This window comes from Etheostoma cragini, chromosome 5, assembly GCF_013103735.1.
Source record: "Etheostoma cragini isolate CJK2018 chromosome 5, CSU_Ecrag_1.0, whole genome shotgun sequence".
Classification (NCBI taxonomy): Eukaryota; Metazoa; Chordata; class Actinopteri; order Perciformes; family Percidae; genus Etheostoma; species Etheostoma cragini.
The window spans coordinates 5499369-5515608 of NC_048411.1; the positions used below are offsets into that span (position 1 = coordinate 5499369).

A 16240-nucleotide genomic window follows, 5' to 3' on the forward strand; every position below is an offset into this window, starting at 1 on the left:
CCTTGATTGTGAACAGGTGTGGCAATAATCAGGCCTGGGTGTGGCTAAAGAAATTGAACTCAGGTGTGGACAACCACACAGGGCCATGATGGTTTGGATTTTTTTTCACCTTTAATAAAAAACACCTTCATTTACAAATTGCATTTTGTGTTTACTTGTGTTGTCCTTGACTATTGTTTAAATTGGTTTGATGTTCCGAAACACTTAAGTGTGACAAACATGCAAAGGAACAGGAAATGAGGAAGGGGGCAAACACTTTTTCACACCACTGTAGGTGACATTGGGCTGGGTACAGAGCACCGCAAACTGACGATCGTGTTGCTCCGTCTGGTCAGCGCTGGTAGGTGGTTCAGTTACCCCAGAATAGGTGCCTGTGCACTAGGTACAAAGCCCCGCGAGCTGCCGGTCCACGGCTCTGTTCTGACTGTGAGAGATAGCTACGCCCCTATTTGCATATAAGAACTGGAAATAAATAGAGAGGGTAATAAATAATATGTGGCATAAAGAGATAAAAGTCTCTTGAAATAAATAAACGTGACCTTATGAAATAAAAGTACCATGAAATAATTAAAAGTAAAACCTTTAAATATATTTATTTAACTAATTGATTCCTTTTTAAATGAATATTTACTTTTATTTAATTATTATTCACACAACCAAGACAGAAACTGTGTGGTGGTTGTTTAGTTTTTGTTTGGTGAAATTGTCTCTTTGCATATGTTTGCAGGTCTGAATGGCTTTGGCACCAGTTTGAAAATCAATCTGTCCCAAATCTCTACTGTTTTGTTGATCCAACACCGCAAGGATTCTGCATGGAAATGATAAACACTGCAGTCATATGACAGAGCCTGGGAGACAGATGCTTTTCAAGATGAAATGCTGGATTTAGCTGGCGTTAATGCCCCTGCTGAGAGGCACCAATAGGACCACAGAGCTAAATAATATGCATGAGCCGCAAACTAACTATCATTATCAATTTGACACACACTAAACTCTTTTTTGTTTAATCATTACTTATTCATAGAAGGATTGCTTTGAGAAAGTTTATTTTTGATTCCTCACAGTTATGCACATTTGGTTATGAGGTGCACAGATTAACACACACCTTTACTTAAACTTTCTGACAATTATCCTGATGGGGGAATGTCATGAATATTTCACTGACGGTGTTCAACCGTAACTTGTGCCCGGCAAAAGAATGTTGACCTTTATTTGGAGATGGCTTGGAAGACTAGCCGAGCAGATATGCCTGTACAACCATCTGTATGACTGTTCATTTATAGACCATAGGGAGTCAAATTACTTTAAATTTGAGCGACCACACTAGTAAAAGAAGAAGCTTTTTGCTGAAGATCGCAATGTATGTATGATTGCTATTCACAGATTATTTAGTTTGTCTTACACGGCAGAGTTTTTTGTGTTTGTGCAGTATGTTTTGGTTTGCTTGATTTATGCCTGATTTGTCATCTGTTTTGCATGTTAATTTATATGCTTTGCTTTTATTATTGATTAAATGTCTGTTTGCGTGGTTAATTTATTGTGTTGCTTTGGACCTGGCATGCTTTTATTTTGTAGTGTTTGATTTGTGCTGTGTGCCATCACTTGACCTTCCTTCACCCATGTGCTTGATTAGCATCAATGTGAGTTACCTGTGGGGCAGTGAACAGAAAAGAAGGAGAAACACAATGGCGAGAAGGAGAAAAAGAAGGAAAAGCTGAGGGCTAAAACAAGGAACACACTGACAGAGAACCGGGACTGGAAAGAAAAAGCAAATCAGCTGATGGGATACCGCTGCTGTAGCCGGCCACTGGGAAGGTGGCGATAGCTGGACACCAGATGATGTTCCATGACGGGAAGTTGAACATTTCTTTGTTAGGAGTAAGCCCTTGAGATACAGCATCTCGTTTTAAGGGGGTCCTTAACAATAAATAAATATGCAGTCCAACCATAAATAGACACAACAATTAACAAAACATAAACAGACAAAAAACTAAAATAAACATAATAATCAGACAGTTATAATCAAGTTTGAGGCAGAGTAAGAATGAAACTGGATATTAATAATAATATTAGAAGATGTGTTATCATTGTGTTGTAGAGGATTATTGACAGGTACAGACGGTACTATAATAGGAGAGATGGAATGGATTGAATGACTACAGGTAGGTTATTCCAATCTGAAGGGGCTTTAAATCTAAATGCTTTCTTAGCTGTAGCGAAAGATATAGCAGGGACAGAAAAAAGAGCTGTGTAGAGTGTCTCAAGTAGTAGGTAGAGGAAAAAGGTACCATAAGCTGTTTTAAATAACTAGGATAATTGTAATGTATATATTTATAAATAAACTGCAACCAATGCAGATGTATTCTTATTGAGGGTTAGGGAAGTGTCGGACGCCTGGGGGGTTCCAAAGTCAATTGACATGATGAGTGGGGGTTTGTGTAAAGTGTGCCATCAGTGTCTTCTTCTCATGTAGTTGCAGAGAAGGAGTGGATTATTGAAGGAACACTGGCGGGTCCCGCCAGTGTTCCTTCAACAGTCCACTACTTGATGATCTGGCCGCTTTTTTTTTTTTTGGACTATTGATTCAGGACATTTTTCAATATTTCAATCTTCTAATGTTTCTTTATATTGTCCCCCTAACTTGTGTTTTATTACCAGACTTTTAACATTGAAACACAGTTTTAAGGGGATTTTTTTAAATCATGTTTTCATTTCATTTGTTTGTTTATATCGTTAGATTTTAACGAGTTCCTAGCCTCGACTTTTCTAAGTAAGCACACAAAACCACTCCTTGCCACATTTGTGCACCTCCTGGCGTTTTGTAGAATATTGCAACGAACAACGTGTTAAGCATAAACATCTCCGCTCATGCTCGTAGCTCGCGCGCCATCTACGGGTTCCCACTGCACGGTGTCACGCACGCGTAAAAACAAAGCTTGATGGAGGAAGCCCTCCTCCTCAAAAGCTACAGACTCAGAAATGGTACATACTAAGGAAAGCTCATTGTTGAAATGGCTCTAGTCACTGTAATTCTGCACCAAGGCTGAATTTTGGGAAACTGACTTCAGATAAGGTATTAGGGACCACTAAGGCCTACATAAAAGCATCCAAAGAGCACCATGTCATGGGACCTTTAAAATAAGAGATGGTAAAAGCTCTCTTCAGGACAGGGTGCATTCCTAACCACAGATCACTGATTTCAGGGTGGTTCAGTATATTAAGCAATGTTCTGTTTCTCAAGCAGTATGAGCTCAAGCCCCAGCACCTCATCACAGCCTGCCCACTGCATCAGTGCTCTCTTCACTCGTAGGTATATGGCTCTCATCACCATGGCAACCGTTGCACAATGTTTCCAGTGCTTGGTACCCAGCACTAGTGTAGGCTGGGGAAAACGGGTTGCTTTTCTATTACCTTTTTCAAAAACAAAATGGTGCATAATGCCAGAAAGATGATTCTCCACGCTCTCTGTCTGTCCTAAACTGTCACTCTTGTAACAGCTTTATTCTCACAGTTGGCAACACTCGGTCATGTGGTGCTGCCATGCATGCAAAAAACACACACACACACACACACACACACACACACACACACTCACACTCTGCAAACTCATCATATTTGATTTGAGTACTAAGGGCTGTGTAATACAGTAAAGCTCCACTGTCTTTTTAATCATTAACAGTATTTCTGATTCCAAAGAGATTCACGCTGACTTGACCCAACATACACATGAGACAGTCTTGATACTTTGTACAGAGAAATTTATACAGAGAAATACCCCCCCCCCCCAAACTCCTCAAACATTGAAAGTCTTCACTGCCACATGGTATAGTGACACACCGTAAAAGATGAACTGCATTGTTATATTGTTGTAAAAAGGTTGAAGGATTAAAAAAAAAAGTGTTGACAATCACACAACCATTTAAATGGGGCACTGCAACGTTAGGCATTTCTGAACAAGCTGTAGGTGCTTAATGTTATATACTCACTGCACCCGTAGAGAGAGTGGTAGGACTCCAACATTGTGTGCCTCATGTGTCTAATTACCGCTCACAACCCACCCACTCATCCTTGGTGACATGACATGCTTCATCTAACTGCCATAATGAAATACTATTACAGTAACCTCCTTCTTTTCTAAAGGATCATTCTTTTGACATTTCTGCTTTGTGAATTAGGGCTATAGTACAGTATAGCCATCACTGCAAATATCCATCCAAGAAACGAGAGTATTGAGTCAAAAACAAACAAATATGTTCCTGAAGAGATATCATTTCATTTGTTTTCTGTCCACAACAAACTCTTAAAAAATTTACAATGAACAAAACTTGAATGACATCTTAAGTGATTGTAATGCTAGATAGTTCAGGAATCAGGAATGTGTCTTACTTGATTCAGTTTTGAGCCAACAGCATTAGTAGTGAATAGTTTATATTTCATCCTACACTGACCTACTGTGTGAAGATGACATTGAAGATGCCCTCCTACCTGCTCTTTGATCTCTTGAAGCTTGTTGCTCTGCTCCCGGATGTCATGCAGGAGCTGCAGCGCTTTGTCGTCCTCCTGTGACACCTCCATTCTAGCCTGTTCCAAACTGCGCTTCAGACTCTGAAACCAAGACATACATAAGGTGATGGTTTACCCAACTAAAACTAATACAGTCTAATAGGTTCAAGTCCCTGTGTGGACAGTTGTAGCCCCCACACTCTGACATCTCTCCATTTGTACATGTATAGAACCTGTGCATGTCTGTGTACTTCAGGTCTGTGTGTAATGTGTGTTCTAACAAGGGGGAAAGTATAAATTTCCCCCTTGGTGATCAATAAAATATAGAAAATAAATAATAATAGAACAGTTAATATAAGTGTAAGTGTGCAGTAAATGGTAGTAACATGATAATAGGTGTTGATTCCACTGTATGGTCATTATGGAGGCTGTGCTGTTAAATTCATAATTTGATTGTTGCTGAGAGGTGTTTTTAAAGTGTTGTCCATATTTTGTTAATAAATCTCATGCAATTATAAAAGCTCATTGCATCTATAGCAGTTGCCTCCTGTAAATGCCCCAATTAACAAACACACACACACACACACACACATGCACACACACTTGTTTGGTCCATGTGTGTCCACTGTAGTAGCAACGGGGCTACTCACACTGCATTCTGTGATGTAGGTTGCCAGGTCCTGTTCCAGGATGTTCCTCTGGGTCTCTGAGGCCTTCAACTCTATATCCTTCTGCTGCAGCACCAACTCAAGATCAGACATCTTCCTCTGGCCAAGGGAGATCTCCTGTTCAACCTGGAACAAAAACACATCATGGATAGATGGAGATCGATGTTTTTTTTGTGTTTGTGTATGTGTTTGTGCAATTATAAAAGACTGCACTTGTTTGGTTGCACATGTCATTGGTAGCGACTGATGATACAATTAAATGTGCCATTAAGGCATTACGGGCCCTGGGAGCATTGTAAACCAGAGAAACAGCAGGGCTAGCAGAACAGCCATGGATACACAGTCACAGTACTTGGTGCATGGTAGCACTAACACACAGTCAGTGTGCAGACCATAGACTGTGATGCAGACACATGCTCACAACAACATGGCATCACAGCATGGGGCTGAAACCAGTATAAGCGATGGGTCAACACTGTACTTAAATTAAACCTTACTGCAAATAATTACTCAATACTTTTCAAAAAGATGTCCCATTTCCAACACATTTAGGAGATAATAACATTAGCTAATGATGAACTATAAAATAGGCCGGTAGTAAGAAGCTACATTTCCTCTTACAACTGTCTGTGGTTTTTTGCACTTTATTGTGGGATGCAATGCATTGCAGCTGGCCAGTTTTTCAGTATCTTCCTTCTTGCATTAGCACATGAAGGTGACGTTATGGCATTGAATTTTATTTCACACAAAGAGGTTAGGTCGTGATTCATACAGACTTAATTGAAATCTTACAATACTAGGTCAGCAAAGTTTGCGCTTGTTGGATCTAATTTTAGGCTTTAAGGTGGGATGGAGATGGAAGTGATTCAGCTGTTGCTGCCCACATTTTTTGACATTACGAGATGCTGGGTTGAATATATTGAACCACATTCTGTGTTATACTTTTAGTATTTTGTTACAATTACAAGAAATATAGGCAATACATCAGGTTTGAATCCCACTAACCATCCGATAGAACAAATCCATCAAAAGATTATTTGTACCACAGAGTATTAAAACTTCTTATATACAAATATTGACATTAAGGTTACATTCTCAAAGAAAACAGATAATGAGGTATAGTTTTCCGTTTTTTAATCAATTATGGAAATAAAAAATTGTTTTGTAAAAAAGGTTAACATAGTTTATAAAGTATAAACTTGGTTTATGGATTTAGGTGTTTTATCATTTGGATTAACCTCTCTTTTCAGTTTTTCAATTGCATGTAAAAAATCATGTTAAGCACTTCAGCAGAATTATTAGTATATTTTTTAGCAGTCGTTTTGCTTATAAGCTATTTTCAGTTGTGATTTTACACCATGATTTAAAAAGAATATGAATATGCCACAAGGACAGCCCTGTTTTCACAGATAGTCAAAGTCATGTGGAACACTAAGCTACATGAACACAAACACACACACACACACACTCACACACACACACACACACACACACACACACACACACACACACACAAACACACACTCCAGCTTGGCTACCGTCTATAGGCAAACTAACAAACAGATGAATGATTTAACTTATTCTGGAAACAAACTCTTACCATGTGAAGAGTAATACCTGTGACATGTGTCCAGCAAGTCTGGCTGTTTTGTGTTTTAAATGATGCTTTTCCAAAGGAGACAGTCGTATTTAGAGGGTTGATGGATGTAGTCACTAATCTGTAGGAGAGGAGAGCGTGAAGAGAGGATGGGAGATAGGAAACAGGAAGAGAAACATGATGGCAAACATTCTTTATGCAAAACCTCTCTTGAAAACTGAAGGGCTGACTCAATGCTCTTATGTAAAACACTTACCTGTCTTAACCATAATGTATAGATTGCACTTATTTCAGACCGTCAATTGGAATAATTAACCTTCCGTATATGCCCATCATATATAATCATCATAAAAGTCACAGCGTGCTGTAGAAGTTATATATCTAAAAGTTTTACCTATTATACAAGAGAACAGGGGATATCAAGATATCTATACATCACAGTTGGGAGTTTTGCAATCAAGATATCTTCACTTTTTACTCATAGGTAATCAAGCAAATGTGCCCTTATTAACAACCAAATTGTAATAATGATTCTAATACCAAGAAGCGCAATTAGAAATCAAGCACAATTATTCAAAGTATACAAAAACATGATCACAAAGATGACTAGCATATAAAGTATGCTGTTCACAGGAGATCCACACCGATACGACCAAACATGTGCTCATATTCTGGCTTAACAGAGACTATAAATAGCCTGACTGTGTTCACACAACAGCCTCTTTTACCACCACTGGATATATTTGGCAGCTTTTCTGATCAAGAGGAAGGCAGAGGAGTGAGCAACAAAGAGAGAATTTCTATATTAATCAGAGGCTCACCTCCCACTCCTCCCTACGGTAACATGCTCAACTTTAGCTCAGCTAACATGAGGGTGCTTGTGGATTGCTGTGGGATTTTACTACATGATTGTAAACAGTAGGGCTCGGTACCGAAATCAATACTTTTTAGGCACAAAACAAATTGCCTTTACAGTATTGAGTATTGAAAAAAATGCCTCATCATTCAATACCAAATTTAAATACCTAAGGAGTCTCGTCAGCGTCAGTGAGCCAATAAGCATGCAGCATGCTTCTACCAAGATCTGATAATGCTGGTAATTGGCTGTCTCATGTTACACGTCCTAGAGGCAGGCAGAAAAAACATACGCACAGAGACAGGGCTCATGTAGTAGCAGCTAAAAAAATAAATACAAATATTTGTTTCGTAATATGTCATGTTGTAATTTTTTTTTTGCTTAAATGAATTTTTATAAAACTGGTATCCAAAAATACATTGTTTAGGAACTGGTATCAAAGTCACGTTATTGGTATTGGTAGCGGTATTTAAAAAAATGCATACGATACCCAGCCCTAGTAAATAGTCATGTATATTGTCTGTTGTTATATTGTTTTTGTTTGGTGACTGTGCTCCATTGTGCATACTGTCTAGGACCAGCAGGACATAACCATTATATTGCTGCCCAGTAGATCACATACAGTAGCATTTTCATTCAAAAAACAAAGCTAAGCAGACATTGCAGATGAAGAACGGATATGATGAGTCTCTAGAGATGACTCTAGTGCTTGCTAATATTTGCCCAGAAAAGTCACTGATGTAATCATTATGCTTCAAGGGTCATTTGAGGGGTGAGCTGTTCAGTACCACAGCAGGCTACACAGAATGTGCCCAAGCTGCATCAGCCTGCTGCCTGGTGCTTCAGTTTCATTGGCATGACATGATGCAGGAGCAGGTGGCTTGTCATGAGTGATGATGCAAAAATGAGCAAAAGTGTTGGCTGAAGTTTCTCTAGCGACCTGCCGATCTTCGGCCTGTAAGCACATTACATTAATGGCTCCCTGGTTTGGATGAGATGTCAAAGACAAATGTTTGGATTTGTTGCTCTGAAACCAGATGGCAAGGTAGTTAGAGAGTCTAATTTTCTATTTAATTAAATTTACGTATTTTTTAGTGTCAAATCATAACAACAGTTATCTCAAGACACTTTAAAGATAGAGTAGGTCTAGACCAAACTTTACAAAGACCCAACAATTCCAATAATTCCCTAAAGACCAAGCATTTAGTGCCACAGTGGCAAGGAAAAACTTCCTGTTACGGAGAAACCACAGACAGACACAGGCTTGGTGGACAGGCATCTGCCAGTGCCGGCTGGGGTAAGATGAACAATGGCCATTATAGTAACTAAGACTAGAAATAATAGTAGCAGTTCAGGGCATAGCTTGGCGCAGCAGGGTGAAGCAGGGCATAGCACGGTGAGGTAGGGCGTAGCAGGGCGTAGCAGGGCATAGCAAGGCATAGCAAGGTGTAGAAGGCCTGGTTCATGTCTTGTGATGGCTTTCAGAGCTCTAAACCCACTGAGAAATCTTATATATCAATATGTGCTCCGAAGCTAACAACACTGCATGATTTAGTGTTGTATACTGGGAAGAGAACACCCACAACAGCCAGCCAGTGGTAAAGTTGGTGGTTACAGTGTGCCATCCTAGCTTGAGGCACCAGATGGGACTCAGATCTTGCTGTCTTCCTCCCAGACTCAAGTGCAAGCTGACTGCCCATAATGAGCTGAGCTAACAGACTGTGCAGCTGGGCCCCTCCTCTGCAATAATTATAGCCCTGAAAGCAATTACAAATAACTATACTTAATAAAACTCATTACAACTACAGGAAAGACAGTTTGACCATTGAGCCGGCCTATCTGTGCTTGTTAAACAATCTTCATTCAACATGCCCAATTCTTCATAATAGTGTTTCAGTCCGGAATATAATACAGTGCCCATTATCAGAACGATTCCATAAATACCGTTCTCTTTTTTATGAGAGCTCATCAACAACAGAACATTAACATTCAGAGAAACATTGGCTTGTAACATAAGTTGAGGAGCTCATTTTAGTGGGTTGAATAATTTTTGCTGGTCTGTGAGTCAGAGTTGTTGAAGAGGAGGAGAGTGGAGAGAGGTTGCATCCCAGTCATGGTGTTGGTCTACATTCAGTCTACAGGGTGACCAGGGCCAGTGCTACTGTATGGGCTGTAGGCAACAGTGAATTACAGACTGTTGCAACGCTGTAGTGGCACAGATGTTTCTCAAGCTCACAATCCTTTACCCATCTACCCCTCTCTAGTTTGATCTTTCAGCCCATCCTCTCCAGATACTTTGTGCCTATTGTCATGACAACAATAAATTAGTAATAGCTCAGTTATGCAAGAAAGATAGAGCACTTCGGGTTTTTGCCATTGCAGCAGTTCTCTGATTCAAACATGGTTTCCCAGCTCCTGGGTTTCCTGTTCCTGACACCAGTCTTTAAAGGTTAGGGAAGGCTAATAGAGGTGTTAGCCTTAAGAAAGATACACACTTATGATTGTTGTATGGCCTGGCTCAGGTTAAACCCTTTGCAAAACAAATACATACAGAGATTGAATGGTACTTTCTTTAAGACATAACAGAATCAGAGCATCAATAAACTTCTTTAAAGTAGTTTTTCATGGCTAAAGTACGGAGTATTGGATCGGTGCTTGGACTAGCGTACTTGCCGATACCAATACCAGCATTTTAGGGAGTATCAGACGCATTTCTGATATTGGTACCGGTTTTGGAACAATGCTTAAGGTTAACCTGTGCATCTGTAAATGCAGCCTCATCTATAGAATCTATGCTTGATATTACAACGCTATACATTGTTGGAGGCTTATTTATAGGCCTAGTGCATTTTATTACATGAGCTTAAAAAAAGAAAACCCTACCCTGAAATGGTTAAAAAAAAAAAAAAGGTATTGGCAATTGCACGCCCCCGCGGTTCACCAAGCAGCCAGTAGGAAAATATGTTGTCATGGTAAAATTGTTACAGGTAACCAGTAGAACATGTTGTAGAGAAGAGGTGTTAACCTAATCAACAAAAGTTTCAATTAGCCTTGAGCCTTTATAACTAATTGGCTGGTATTAATCCTCAACTTTCCAATAAAAATGTTGCATGTTGATTGTAATTCATAACTAGATGGGTTAAATATGGCACTAAAACACTTTCAGTTTTAACTGGAGCCACCAGAGCTACATACCTGCACCTGAATGCTCTGGCACTGATGCATTAACCATGACAGACAGACAGAATATCCCAATCTATAAAAGTATGCCGAGCACTTGGGGAAGTACTTCAAAAAACCAGTCCGTCATCATATCCCAAATCCAAATGACAAGAGGATCAGTGTGGGCTTCTGAAGAAGGCTTTTGGGAAAATGACACTTGAGGATATGGAGCAGGGGAGCTTTCCCCTCTCTCTCTCTCATCACAACTCACATTAGCATTGACAGATTTGTTCTGCAGAGAGTTTTGACTACGCAAAGGTATCTCTCGTTTCCTCTATTCCATGTACCACCAATTATGTTGGCCTCCAAAAACAGGTAAACACAGACTAAAATAAAAACCAACACAAGTGACTGCACAGTCCGCTTTGCAATATTTTAACCAGTTACATAATACATTTACATATTCTAGGCAACTTATAAAGCACGCTCCACTCTAAGCATGAATATCATTGTCCGGTTAGTGTACATGAAACTACTTTATACTGTATAGGCTACTACCATCACCTATCTGACAATACCTTTCTGTCTGACCCACAATCTCTTTATTATTATTCTGTTTGTTCTGCCTGAAAAGTCTTGTTAGTGCTGTAATTTGTGATCCAGCTGAAGCACCATGCTTCCTTCCCCTGTCCTTTACCCTTGACAAAACCTGCTGTTACCATAGAGACATTTTCCTCCAACCACACTCTTCGTCTTATCATACTTTTCTAACTGATTTTGTAATTTCAGCTTTCTTTCTAGAATGAATCTTTCAACTGGAAGATTGAGATTATTTGGAAAATCCCTGCTTAATAGACATTCAGATCAACTTTGTCTGAAACTTCCTCAGGTATACATTATACAGGTATACAGTCTTGGCATACATTAATCCAATTTCTGAAAAGAGAGCATCCATTGGTCTAATTGTAACCACATACAAACAGTTAAGAGTTTGAACGCCACCCCAGGGAGTGATAACCATCTGTATGAGTATATGCTACAGTAAACACAGCAACGAAGAGAGATAGGCAAACAAAAACACAGCATTTCAGTGTCGTGACCAAAGGTAGCCCTCTCTCCTGATAGACAAGATACAGCTGCTGCATAAGCTCAGTGCTACCAATGCTATCTCATCACTCCATACATCCTCAGCTGTAGTGTCAGTCAGTCAGGTAATAGATCCATCATGCTGACAGGAGGAAAATAACAATGCACTCAAGCAGTCCGGAGCTGTATGGCAAAGATTCTTTCCTTGACCAAGTCATCACCCTAATTCCTCTTCCTTATCTTTAATCTTTAATAGGAGCCGTAAGCATGTAAGTAAAATAGTATAGCACTTACTCAGGGACTGCAACAGCTGACAGCTTTTCTACAAAGCTCCTTAGACGCGGCACCTCCTCGTCCAGTAAGCCCGTTCATGTGGGGTCTCCCTCGGAAGCCACCAGCCAGAATGAGAGCTTCGCTGGTTCATCAAATTCAGGGATGTCATCCTCTCTGGGGAGAGAGAGGAGCCGAGGGGAGAGAGAGATGTGCTGTGGCACGGCAGAAAGCTGTGAGGCAGTGAGCGCGATAGGAGAATGCTGCTTACAGAGAGATAGAGCGGAGAAGAGATGGAGGGAGTGGAGGAATATAGAGGAATGGCTTTGTAGAGTAATGCAGCAGACGGGTGATCACATACTGTAAGAGTGAGTGGAAGCTCCCACCCTCTCCCTCTCTTCTGTGTCCCAACTCTTTCTTCCTGTACTGCAGCAGCCGTCACTAATCCCACTACAGTATGCTGCTTGACACACTGCGTTAACAGGCAGCTCCCAACAGTTGCAAACTACTGTACATTCATGTCAGTTACTAATGTATCCTTCAATTGTGCAGCTCATTATTGATTAAACACAATCACCCCTACTTTACCTCCTCTGAATGAGCAGAAGCAATGCAATCTAACAACTGGCAGGACATGGATGTTATTACAGTAAAATTCTGCTTGCATCTGCAAGTAAACAAGAACAATTAAGAAGAGATGAAGAAGTCAATATAAAGGTGGACACTTTTATAAGTAGCACTTTTGTGCTAAAGGAGTCACTTTTTGCAAGGTTTTTAATTTGATGGCTGTTGAGCCTAGCCTTTTGATTGGAAACGTGCTGACACGCGACATGAAGGGGCTGTGTTGCTGTAACCCTGATTACACAGATTGGCAGGTGTATGGTGATTGATTTGAGGAGATTGTTTCCGAATGGAAGGATTTGCAAAACGCCTCAAGTGAACGGCTGCCAACCACACGTTTTCCACACAGGGAACGCTACTGAAGACAAAGGCCCTGAAAGAAATTCCTGTTTCCCACAACACAAACTTTTGTAATTACATCTTAGAAAAACCTGAATTAGCAGCCATCTTCAGACGTGAAACCTTGCAGATTCTGGGTGAGTCAGTTTAACACAACACAAACTTCTCTAGAAGTTGGGAGGACACGCACTCGTCTAGGCAAGTTAGTTGTTCTCACGTTAAACGCAACGCGTAGGGAAAGCGAGGCAGGGGATTAATGTTACAAGTAGGGGTTAGCCACTAGCTTCTGTGTTTTTTATTCAATTAGCCCAGGTTGGTTTTAGCTTTGTAACATAGTAGACTGTGAGAAACATTTTTTCAGATAAAAGCTAGAGTTATGAGCCGCTAAGTCACAATTTTCATGCTTAACATGCACTGTATCAAAATGATCTCTAACAGAACTGTAACAGAAGATAACAATGTAACAAAGCCAACTGCACCATGGTAAACAGTAGTATAGTACAAGTCATGTCATAACCTAACAAGGTCCCCAGTGTCTGATACACTAACTCAGGCTCACCTCAACTTTCTTGTTGTTATGCTCATGCGAGCCAAGTGACACGTCATAGTGATGCTGACTTGCAAACTACACTCACACACAGTGACAGATTACACGTACAGTAACAGATGGCAGAACCTAACCTGGCAAGCAGTACTACATCGGTGCAGCAGAAGGGACAAAATGCTCCAAAGGTGAAAGCACAGTACTGTGCAATTAATCAGTGTTACTGTAATCAGTGGCAGACGGAGAACCGAGGCAGCAGTCACTTAAAAAGCTTAATGGTTGTTAATTAGACTTTTATGATTGTAGTACTAACGAACGCATGGGAAAACCTTGGCTTAGCTGTATAGCAAAAGAGAGTGATCTTGTACCTAATGTCGACCTCAAATCCAATCACACCACCAATATCTCACCTCCATCTTTTCACATCCTCCCTATTGTCCGGATTCAACTGAATTATGTCCCTTTGCTTCTTTAATCCAATGCATTATGTTGTTTTTTCCAGTTTGGTTGCTTCAATTGCTTTGATTCAGACGAGCAGATCTGTTACTGTAATCTGAATAGAAATCTGTGTTTGGACAAACACACATCCAGGAAGACTCCTCATCTAAATATTTCCCCACATACAGCCAGGATGAAGTCATTACCTGCCAAAGAAACAATGTATTCAAAGTTTCACCCTACATGTTTGCATGGACTGCTCCTCAGATTAAAAAAATATTTTTTATAATGATTTTCTAAAGTTTTTAGATTTTATTGCATTGTCCTTTGCCACATTAAGGATACGTTACAATAGTAAGTCACAAGTGAAAGTAATATATGTAAACTACTAAAAACTGTTCATATGTATTGGATTATCCTAATGATTTTGATTTTTATGACATCAGTATGAAAGGGTTGCATTTATTTTCAAGGGCTTTGGAGTATTGGGTTGAGGCAGAGGCATCACACTGATGTTACCTAGCAACAAGGTATTGTAAGTGTATGTGTGGTATTGGTATAAGGGCCAATCCCAGCTTTGTTCTGAAATAAAGACAGAAAGATGGATGTTTTCACTAGGATTTAACTGTAGTGTATTCATTAATTCCCAATCACCTCACATTCTGTGGACGATATAAATGTGTCTACAGTGTGCATGCACAGTATTGGTAATATTGGAATGTTTTTGGTGTTCCTGCAAAATAATAGTTAAAAGAAAAAAAATACATACTAAACGGTATAGCAACGGCAGCTATTATCAGGGCCGAACTTACATGATCAAACAGAGCAGTACATCTTCAGTAGGTGCCACAATCTTTCCAAGTCAGCTAGAAGAAGAATTAGTGTAAAAACACTGCCATCTACTGGCAAAACATTGAAATAGCTAGTTCTGTCATGATGGTATGAGGTTAGTGCTATCAGAGAGAAATACTGCATTAAAGAGGTTTGAGGAGCCTGGTTTTGTTACATAACAGGCAGCCAAAGCTTGCATTAAAAACAGGCAGGCCAGTATGACTAAGGGTTGATGTTACGTAAGCACAGAACACAAAGTACTAGGAAGACCCTTCCTTACATACTCACTGTAAACTGCCACTATCAAAGGAGCTACATTCACAAAGGCTAATTTTTGGTTGCTTACTCATTTGGTAAATGGCACGGCTAGCATAGGACAATGTGGAAAGGGGATGAGATGTAAACAAATTTACAAGCAAAGCTTTGTAAGTCATCACAGACAGAAGGCTATTGTTGTTCTCTGAGGCTAAAATGTCTGTGATTGGTTGTAAATACTGGAGCTGTGTAAACTGAGTTACCACTGCAGATATTTAGACAGACTCTTATTTTTTATTCGTGAATCATTCCCATAAAGAATGTCCACTAACAATTGTTACACCCAAAATAATTGGTTGTCATTCATATATTTAAATGCATTTTATAGCATTGGTTGTTTTAAGACAGCAAACCCACAATTCTTTTCAGATCCGTGCAGAGCTGTTCTGTGTAAGTAGGCTGTTGATTGTTTACTCATCACTTTGGGAAATGTGAATGTAATTTCACATTTATTTCCACAGAGGGAGCCATAGTCTATAATAAAGAGCAATGAGGGTGAGTTTGTTTATTTCCATCCAGAGAGGCAAGACAATGTGGTAGATGGATGTCTACTTATTGACAATAATGACAATAAGTGTCATGCAATCTTCTGTGTGACATGTGATGTGACATATTGCTGTCCTCATTATTTGTATATTTGTTATGTTTTTACATTAAACTTTATTCATTTGTAAGCTCACTGATGAGATTTGTATTGTATTTCACTGTGGTTCAACCCTGTTTATGGGTGCTATGTTAGACAGTTGTTATTGTAAATATGATTTAAAATAAAAAATTTAATAATAACGTGAAAGCAACTTACTAATGGACGTAATTCTTTTATAGCACAAAGGTTGTTGTTGTTTTTCCTTGTATTTGCAATCAACTTAACACCAGCAGCATTACACTAATAAGGATAATGTGGGCTGCTAAATATACTCTACTTAGCGGTTTATCAAAGCAGCAAGGTTTTGATGTGCTCTGAGGAAATCACCCATTAACCAGTGCGTGACCCCCCTTTGCCCCCAAAG

At 39.6% G+C, this 16240-nt stretch overlaps 1 protein-coding gene and 1 long non-coding RNA gene across 12 annotated transcripts in view; one reads left to right on the forward strand and one right to left on the reverse strand.

Moving 5' to 3' along the window:
• The window catches only part of LOC117944675, a 23841-nt gene extending 21463 nt beyond the window's left edge, over window positions 1–2378 (forward strand). The window contains exon 3 of the long non-coding RNA XR_004656630.1: window positions 2184–2378. This is a non-coding gene — a long non-coding RNA (uncharacterized LOC117944675). The remainder of the gene's footprint in view (window positions 1–2183) is intronic.
• LOC117944657 (citron Rho-interacting kinase) overlaps window positions 1–12553 on the reverse strand; it is a 59807-nt gene extending 47254 nt beyond the window's left edge. For 8 of the 11 annotated variants that reach the window (XM_034871687.1, XM_034871688.1, XM_034871683.1 and 5 more), the window contains exons 1-4: window positions 12167–12553; window positions 6789–6889; window positions 5154–5297; window positions 4486–4605 (exon numbers count right to left, since the gene is read on the reverse strand). In XM_034871687.1, coding sequence (XP_034727578.1) covers window positions 4486–4605; window positions 5154–5297; window positions 6789–6797 — 273 coding nt within the window. In that variant the 5' untranslated portion in view covers window positions 6798–6889; window positions 12167–12553. Of the gene's footprint in view, window positions 1–4485; window positions 4606–5153; window positions 5298–6771; window positions 6890–12166 lie in introns of all 11 variants that reach the window. The other 3 variants (XM_034871685.1, XM_034871686.1, XM_034871679.1) reach the window with 2 other exon arrangements.
• Window positions 12554–16240: the final 3687 nt, after the last annotated feature.